The sequence below is a fragment of the Ursus arctos genome, unplaced genomic scaffold (assembly GCF_023065955.2).
Source record: "Ursus arctos isolate Adak ecotype North America unplaced genomic scaffold, UrsArc2.0 scaffold_23, whole genome shotgun sequence".
NCBI classification, from domain to species: Eukaryota; Metazoa; Chordata; class Mammalia; order Carnivora; family Ursidae; genus Ursus; species Ursus arctos.
The window spans coordinates 34,103,254-34,112,995 of record NW_026622908.1 but is presented as its reverse complement, the minus strand read 5'-3'; the positions used below and the strand labels follow the sequence as shown (position 1 = coordinate 34,112,995).

General features: G+C 38.2%; 1 protein-coding gene across 1 annotated transcript; it reads left to right on the top strand.

The window, feature by feature from the left end:
• On the top strand, window positions 1-930 carry LOC113246362 (olfactory receptor 4C46-like). The gene has a single exon (XM_026486965.4). It carries the CDS (start codon window positions 1-3, stop codon window positions 928-930), a length of 930 nt encoding a protein of 309 aa, XP_026342750.1.
• The last annotated feature ends 8,812 nt before the right edge of the window (window positions 931-9,742 follow it).

Here is a 9,742-nt window from a genome sequence, read left to right as displayed (position 1 = left end):
ATGGAGAATAGGAACAATGTGACAGAGTTTGTTCTACTGGGGCTCACAGAGAATCCAAAGATGCAGAAAATCATATTTGTTGTGTTTTTGGTGGTTTACATCGTCTCTATGGTAGGAAATACACTCACCGTAGTCACTATCACTGCCAGCCCATTATTGGGGACCCCCATGTACTATTTCCTGGCGTATCTCTCCCTCATTGATGCCTGCTATTCTTCAGTCAATACCCCTAAACTGATTGTAGATTCACTCCGTGAAAAGAAGACTGCTACATTCAATGCATGTATGACCCAAATTTTTGGGGAACATTTCTTTGGAGGTGCTGATGTCATCCTGCTTACTGTGATGGCCTATGACCGCTATGTGGCCATCTGCAAGCCATTGCACTACATGACCATCATGAATCGGCAGGTGTGTGGGCTGCTAATGGGAGTGGTGTGGGTGGGAGGCTGTCTTCATGCAACCATACAGATCCTCTTTATCATCCCATTACCCTTCTGTGGCCCTAACGTCATAGATCACTTTATGTGTGATCTGAACCCTTTGCTCAATCTTGCCTGCACTGACACCCACACTCTAGGGCTCTTCGTTGCTGCCAACAGTGGTTTCCTCTGTGTGTTAAACTTCCTCCTCTTGATGGTCTCCTATGTGGTCATTCTGCGTTCGCTAAGAAATCACAGCTTGGAGGCGAGGCGCAAAGCCCTCTCCACCTGTGTCTCTCACATCACAGCAGTTGTCCTATTCTTTGTGCCCTGTATATTTGTGTACATGAGACCTGCAACTACTTTATCTATTGATAAAGCAGTTGCAATGTTCTACACTATGATAACACCCATGTTAAATCCCTTAATCTATACCTTGAGAAATGATCAGATGAAAAATGCCATTAGGAAATTGTGTAGTAAAAAAGTTATTTCAGGTGAGAAATAAATATACTGGAAGCTCAACATTCATGCAATGGAAACAAAGGTCAAAAGGACATTTCAGATGATCTCAGCAAGGAATATGTGGCAGATAAAGAAAATAGTAAACTGCTCTGAATGACAGAGTGGAGGAGAAATGAGTGGAAGAAAGAGAAAACCTTACCACACACTAAGCTACAAACTATATATATATATATTCACTATCAATAAATTCTAACATATTTTATTGACAATTCTCGTTTTTATACACCAGGGTAGATGATGACATGTTGCCTATATAATTATGGTATAAAACGATTCTAGGGTTATAAAAGCAAAGAGCCATTTTACCTCTGAGGGGAAACAAAGATTGTCCCAAGTTTGCAAATTTCCTTGTAGACTTTAGAGTCCTTTTGAATTGGTTATGTCACCCACCTTAGGCTGCTACTCACTTATAAGAATGATGGATCAAGTAAGTGAACATCTTTTTATTTGAGAGGAATAGTCACAACCATAGAATACTTGACTGCTAGTTAAAAACAGTTTCTACAAGGCAGCACAATGTCTGGGGTGAGAAATACTGAATGAGTGTTAATGTATAAAGGAAGTTGAAAATAATCAAGCAAATGTAGAGCAAAGAAATATTACTGGAAACAATGGACTTTTCCCCCACTTTTCTCTGATTCAGCCTCTGAGAATTCTAGCTAGATCTCTTTGCGAAACCACAGCTTGTGTTTACTTCTGCTTACGTTGTGCAATGACTAAGAAATTGAAACTGGGAATCTCAGTGAAGGGGCAGACAGCTTGCCTTGACACTCTCCCTGCTCTCAGCAAGATTTCGTCATCTTATGAATGTGAGCTGTTCAAGCCATTTTTCTGTGTTCATTAGTTTACTTCTTGGTAACATTTCATTATGAAAGGCTGTTTTAAGAAATTATGTGGCCCCATCTACAAACAAAACAACTTCAGGATAAATATATTCCATTTGTTTATATTTGACAATACATACCTCATTCATTAATTAATTGAAATTTCTTGACCTAAGAAATGTATCAGACAGTTGATGGTTGATGGGCTTTAAGTGATGAATAGAGGGGTACCAGAGACTTGCCTTCAAAGAGCTTCAGATTCACTGAGAGACACCCAGAGGACAGCAGAAAATGACAAGACCATGCTGTAAATGGGAAGGTAGTGGCAGCCCAGGGTGCTGAGAAAGCATATTTGAGGGACACACAACAAAGACCAGGAGGGTCATGGATGAAAACACATCAATAATGGGGCACAAAGAAGAAAGGGAATCATCAGAGTGAATAGGCATGTGTTGGGCTGAGAGGATTCTTAGGAGAGGATGCATAACAAAGGCCAGTGGGGAAAAAGACTATGCAGAAAACCTAATCATTTCAATCGCATTGTGCTATTGGCTCATCTATTCATTCAATAATTAATTATTGGGCCCTACTGTGTGTTGGGTTATAAGCTGGACACTGAGCTTCTAAACACTAATTAGTAAGATATTGATGGGGTTTTGGAATATAGGTGTGGTTCAGTGGGGTGGAATCCAGAGCTGGTGACCAAGAAAGAATTCTTGAGATGTCTTTGGTGCAAAATAGTCCTTTATTAAAGCATAGGGACAGGACCCATAGGCAGAAAGAGCTGCTATCCCTGGGTTGTGAGGGGTGGCTGATTATGTACTATGGGGTTGGAAGAGATAAGGGAGGTTTCAAAAGAACTTTCATATGTTAAAGAAGACTCAAGGGATACCCTAGGGCTTGCCATTGTCAAGTTAATGTTGTTTACCCCTCTACTAAGGCATTAACAGTATGATAGTTGAGAGCTCCCTGGAAAACATCACATTTTGCCTGCTTCAAGTATCTGTCAATTGGCTGCAGATTATAAGGACATTTCATTGTATTTACATTCTCTTCCAGAAGCTAGACCATTGATAGAAATGCTTCCTTCTTGTAAATTGCTAAGACATTTGAAATCTGAGGGAGACTCAACTCTTGTAGGATTGTGAGCTCTGTAAGTTAACTATTTGTTTTTCCTTTAGGGCAGCCAGGAGTGCCTGAGGAGTGTCACATATATCCCAAGGGAGGGGGGGTGTGGGGTGTCAGCTTCTGCTTTGTCCTCAGCTTGCCTTCTGTCTCCTTATCAATATGAAACTGGAAAGTTAGTGACGGGGAAGATCAAGAAGAGTCTCCTAATTGTGTTCGAGCTGAATGCCAAGTACCATGGGGAACACATTGAACGGGTCTTCCATAACTGTTCATGGCCTGTAACTCATTTCTCTTGGTTCTGATTTATACTCCATTGTCTGATGTTGCAGCTTATCTATCCTAACCTACTGAAGGATGTCTTGGCTGCTTCCAATTGTTTGGATAATTATGAATAAAGCTGCTTTTAAACAACCGTGTGCATGTTTGTATGTGGACATAAGCTTTTGATTCCTTTGGGTAAAAGCCAAGGAGTGGGATTGCTGCATTGTACAGTAAGAATATGGTTAGATTGGTAAGAAACTGACAAATGGCTGCACAATTTGCTTTCTCACCAGCAATAAATGAGAGTTCCTGTTCTCCACATCCTCACCAGCATTAATTCGTGATGGTGAACCATATTTTGGCCATCCTAATAGATGCATTGTAGTAATACCACCTTTGAGTCATTTGCTTATCCAAAATGTGTAGATTAATTAATTCAAGAAGGCTCATGGACTTGAAGCCAATTGGTCCAAACCTTACAATTAAATATGACAGGTTCAGAATATATGTATGTTTGACCTGACATAAACATACTGAGTCCCATCCATCATTGTGAATTCAAAGATCAAAAAAGTGTGCTTCAGTCAACTCATGTTGAATTCTACATACAACACTGTTTTAACTAAAGTAAGATTTTATTCCAAAGGCAATGGGCCATTACCCACTGCTTCTGAAGGTGAACAATGGAATCAGAATTGTCTGTTAGAATGCTGTTTCCTTCATTCTTCAGGCATAAGGACTCACATTTTACAAGTAGACCCTTTACAGTTCGAGAAAAATGTAAATGCCAGATTTCTGGGTGGGAAGGAGTGACATAGCAGACACGTGCTCCCACATGATAAGGTAGCAAGGATGCAAAACAGAGAATCGTCTCTGAAGAGACTGGACTAAGGGAAGAAGAAGTAGAAGGAATAAGATTAATAACGGTGTATTAACTCAGCCGAGGTGAGCGGCAACAACTCTATTTACCATGAGAATTGTCATTTCTGGGTTTGGGATGGATCTGAGGATCCAGTTTTACACACACTGACAGCTACTGCTGGGACATAAAGGAATCTGCAGAGCTTTGGTCAGAGATCTAGGGAATCTCGAGGACACATCCGTTTTTCCCTTGATTCATTTGTGAAGCCACATAGCAGAACCAGGAGAGAAACAGACTTTTTAAAACAATACTTTTAAAAAACAATATCATCTTCTTCCTTTACCATACTGTTTGAGAGGTTTATCACATTGTATTATCAGTAGTTTGTTTCTCTTTAGAAAGAATAGTATTGCACAGTACGGCTCTACCACATCTTGTATACTTCTTCACTAGCTGATGGACCTTTGAATTGTGTCCATGTAAGGGCCAGAGTGAATGATGCTGCTGTGAACATTCATGGACCAGCCTTCGTGTGGACACAGATGATCATTTCTCTTGGGTGGACACCTAAGAGTGTTTGCTGAGTTATATGTTACATGTATGTTAGCATTTTAAGAAACTGCCAGTGAGTTTTCAAAAGTGGTGATGCTGTGTTACATTCCCACCAGCAATGTATGAGAGTTCCCGTTTCCCCATAACCGCACCAAATCTTGGCATTGTCAGCCTTTTTAATTTCGCATAGAGTTGTTCAACATATCCTCTTATGACTCATACTTCCTGTAGTTTGTATAGAAAAAGTATTCTATTCATTGTTGATAAAACTCTTATTAGTTTCTTTTTGTTTGTTTGCTTGTTTGTTTGTTTTTCTTATTGAGTTGGCTGGAAACTTCAGTATAATAATGAATAACGTTTATTTATTTTTGTTTTTTTCAAGATTTTATTTATTTATTTGAGAGAGAGAGTGAGAGAGAGACTAAGAGCATGAGAAGCAGCAGAGGGAGAGAGAGAGGAAGCCTCCAGGCCTGTGGCCTGAAGTGGGGCTAGATGCCAGGACCCTGGGATTATGACCTGAGCAGAGGACAGATGCTTAACTGCCAGAGCCACCCAGAAGCCCCAAATAATGTTAATTTAAATTGGTGATACTAAGTGTCACTTCTTCTGACTGATTCCAAAGGAATAACTTTAGTATTTTACAATTCAATATTTTGTTTGTTTGAAAATACATAATTACAGGTAATATTTTGGGCACTGTTACAATTAGGGTTTTGGTGGTTTTTTTTTTTTTTTTGAAAATTCCAGTTAGCATAGAGTGTAATATTAGTTTCAAGTGTAGAATTTATGTTTTTCTGTTTATTTATTTGTTTATTTGTGTGTGTTTCAAATTTTTATTTAAATTCCAGTTAGTTAACATACAGTGTAATGTTAGTTTCAGGTGTAGAATTTAATGACCCAACACTGACATTCAACACTCAGTGCTTTGTCTAACATCAATGTAGTTACAATTAGGTGGTAACAAATCACCCTTTGATGTAATCATGTATTTTGTGTTTTTATACGTGCTAGGGATTACCTCTAAGCATTGATATACTTTTTTGATGAGTACCATTTTATTAATTATATTTGTAATTATTCTCCAGTTGCTATTACAATTTATTTTCACTTACTTTTTATTGAAATCGTTTCTAAATTGCCATATATTTGAGATTGAAAGTTACCCTTTTATTATTTTTTCCTACTTTAAATGAATTGTCACTAAATTAGTTGCTCTGATTTGTTCAGATAATTTGACACTTTTTGAGAATAAATTTGTGGCATAAGAGGGGATGAATTCTTTTAAATAATTCATATTCACACAACAGCTGATGAGTGTAGTTTTTTTATATACCCATAGTTTTCTACTTATTTTTTGTATCGAATCCTCTCTACATTGTATATGCACACGCATTCAGATTTGTGAATGTTTCCGTGTTGCAAATTCTATAGATATTGAATGATTTTAAGAATTGATAATGGCTCTTGCCTTAAATTCTGTTTTTTAATACACGTATAATGATCACAGAAAATATTAAATATATATAAATATAAATATGTATCACTGCTTCAAATATTACTGCATTTGGGGCTCCTGGTTGGCTCAACTGATTCAGCATTTGTCTTCAGCTCAGGTCTTAATCCCAGAGTCCAGGGATCCAAGCCCAGTCCTGCTCCCTGCTCTCTGGGGAGCCTGCTTCTCCCTTTCCCTCTGCCTACTGCTCCCCCTGCTTGTGCTCTCTCTGTCTCTCTGGCAAATAAGTAAGTAAGTAAGTAAATAAATAAATAAATAAATCTATCTTTAAAAAATAAAATAAAAAGGAAATACTACTGCATTTTGAATGCTCCATGCTTTTTACGCTTTAATTTTTTTGTTTTTAATTTTTTCATACCCTAGGAGTTAGGTACATCTTTTATAAAAGGCATCTAAAAATAGATGTTGTATAGTCAACAAAATGCATATTTCAAAATATTCAAAGCAACTCTACTCATAATATCCTTGAATACGAAAGCCCGAATACCTAGCAACAAGAGAATGGATCGATCGTCCCATATCCATGCAGTGAGATACCCCACATCAATGAAAATAATCAGGAAATAGATAAAACATAAAGAATGAATCTCATGAACATACCGATGAGAAGAACAGACATGTGAGAGTATAATCTGCATGACTGATTTTCTACAGATTCAAACACTAGGGATATTTCACCAGTTTTATAGATGCGGATAGTGATTACTTTCCGAAGGAGGTGACTTTAAGGAAGTAGGAAGAGGACTTCAGGAGTGCTGGTGATTTGTGACTTTTACTCTGATTGCCGATTACATGATATTGCTCATTTTATTGATGTACCCTTCCTACGCATGAAGATGATCTCTCTTCTAGTACCAAAGTTGGTCATTTTAAGCACATGCCCTTTCGGTCTTTAGACTGAGAAGTGCTTTATGATATTTCTTCAAAAGATGAATTCAAATCTTGCAACAGATTTGCTTCTTTATTAGTAGCTGCTGAGAAGGTATTTTGTCCAATTTCTCTTTGCTATAAAAACGCTACTTAATGTTTTCTCCCTCATCATGTTTCCTGCTATCCATGCTTCTTTGCACAGTGCCCCCAGAATGCCTGTAGCTCCTGCATCGCATGGTATAATCTAAAACTCCTGCAGGGGCACCTGGGCGGTTCAGTCCCTTAAACCCCTGCCTCCAGCTCAGGTCATAATCCGTGGGATCTGGGATCAAGCCCAGTGTCTGGCTCCCTGCTCAAGGGAGAGTCTGCTAGTCCCCCACTCCCTCTGCACCCCTCCCTGTGGGTGCTCTCTCTCTCAAATAATAAATACAATCATAAATAAATAAATAAATAAATAAATAAATAAATAAAACTATTTCAGTATTGTAACTCTCTTCCTTCTCATCAATCCGACTATCCAGTCCCTCTCTGTCATAATTGTTGTGTTTCTTAAGAATTCTTATTTTACATGCTATGAAGCATGACCAAAGGCCTTCCATTAAAGTTGAAAAATTTTAAGGTTTTCACTAGAAAATCTTTCTTCAGAAGACTCTTCATTTAGTTACAAGAGGGCTTCTTTTAGGTATTGTGCTGCAATGCATTTTGTGATTAATAAACTTTGTTTTTTTAGAGTGGGTTTACTTTTACCATAAAATAGAGCAGAAGCTACAGAGATCCCATAAACCCCCTGTCCCCCTCGCTGGGACAACCTCTCCCTCCAGAGTGCTCCCTGCATCACAATCAAATGAGCCTATAGGGACACATCATGGTCACCTAAAACTCAGTTTACATCAGGGCTCACCCTTGGTGTTGTACCTTCTGTGGATTCTGACATGTATGAGAACACTCTCCAACATCCAGGGACAGACAGAACAGATTCCCGACCCTAAAATCCTCTGTGTCCACCTCTTCCTCCCTCCTCTCCCTAATCTTGGCATCCACGGACATTTCATTTTGCTGGGTCCATAGTTTGCCATTTCTAAAATGTCATATGTATAGATGGCCCTCAACGTACAATGGTTTGACTTGTACTTTTCCAACTTTACAATGGTGGTAAAGTGATACAAATGCTGTAGGAAGTGTACTTTGAATTTTGAATTCGGGTCTTTCCGGGCTACTGATAAGCAGTACAATCCTCTCTTGTGATGCTGGGCAGGGGCGGCGAGGTGAGGCTTCCAGTCAGACAAGAGACCACAAGCGTCAATGGTCAGCACACTTACAACCGTCTGTACCCATATAGCAATTCTGTTTTTTCACCTGCATTAAAGTATTTAATAAATTACATGAGATATTTAATGCTTTATTACAAAATTGTTCAGTGACCTGCCCAAAGTAAACTAAGTAATGTATGTGTTCTGAGCACAGTTAAGGTAAGCTAGGCTAAGCTATGAGGTTTGGTGGGTTGGGAGTATTTTATGCATTTTGACTTCAGATATTTTCAACTTATGTTGGGTTTATTAGGACATAACTCCCCTGTGCGTCGAGGAAGACCTGTAGTTGAAATCATGCAAAAGGGAGCCCTTCACATTGGTGTCTTTCACTCGGAAATATGCATCTAAGTTTCCTGCATATATTTTCTTACCTTAGAAGCTCAATCTTTTTAGTGCTGAATAATAGTCCATTCTCCAGATGTACAATAGTTTATTTATTTATTCACCCACTGGAAAATATCTTGGTTGCTTCCAACAATTGTTGATTATTAATACAGCTTCCATACACATCCATATACAACAAAAATGCTTTAGTGTTTTCATTTACTTTGTGGTTCAATCACCTCTTATTTCTCTTTTGCCAGTTTTCTCACTCTAGCTCTCTCTTTCTGTGTGTGCCATTGTAGTAGGAAAAGTCTTTGGTTGTGGATCCCTGACTAATCATTTGCTCATCAATTTTAGGCAGGTAGGGGTGAGTAACACATACATTTTAATATAAAGATCTTTAACTTTATGGGAAATGATATAAAGTCTGGCCAAGTGGTGGAATGCCAAAAGTGTGTTTCAGCTTTCTGAACTGTAGAGTCTCACTCTGTCTTTATATTTCTTATTAATGATTTCAATCCAACATCAGGAGAAATGACTCCCAGGAGCCATATTAAAACAGATTTCACTTGGGGCATCAAGGTGGCTCAGTTAAGAGATTGCCTTTGGCTCAGGTTGTGATACCAGGGTCCTGTGATGGAGCCCTGCATCAGGCTCCCTGCTCAGTTGGGCATCTGTTATTCCCTCTCCCTCTGCCCCAGCACCACCGCTGACTCGTGCTGCTTCTCCTGCTCCCTCAGGCACATTCTCTCTCTCTCAAATAAATACATAAAATCTTTTTAAAAGATAAATAAATAAAACCAAATCAACTCTAAATATTTATTTGTTTGCACAATTGGTTTCTGTATGAACTAGAGTAGATAGATAGATAGATAGTCAGATAGATGATAGATGATAGATAGATAGATAGTTAGATAGATGATAGATGATAGATAGATATTCTCTCAGAAATTTAAATTAATTCATTCAGTTTTATATTATAGGGTTTTTGTTTTGTTTTGTTTTGTTTTGTACAACTTCTGAACTACCAAAGAAAATCTGTCATTGAGTGGTCTAGCTTTTAAGTCCAATGTTTAATAAAAGTGTGATTAAAATATTTCCCTTAATAATTCGTTAATCATTGTAACATTGGCTTACTTTCTTTGGCTCAA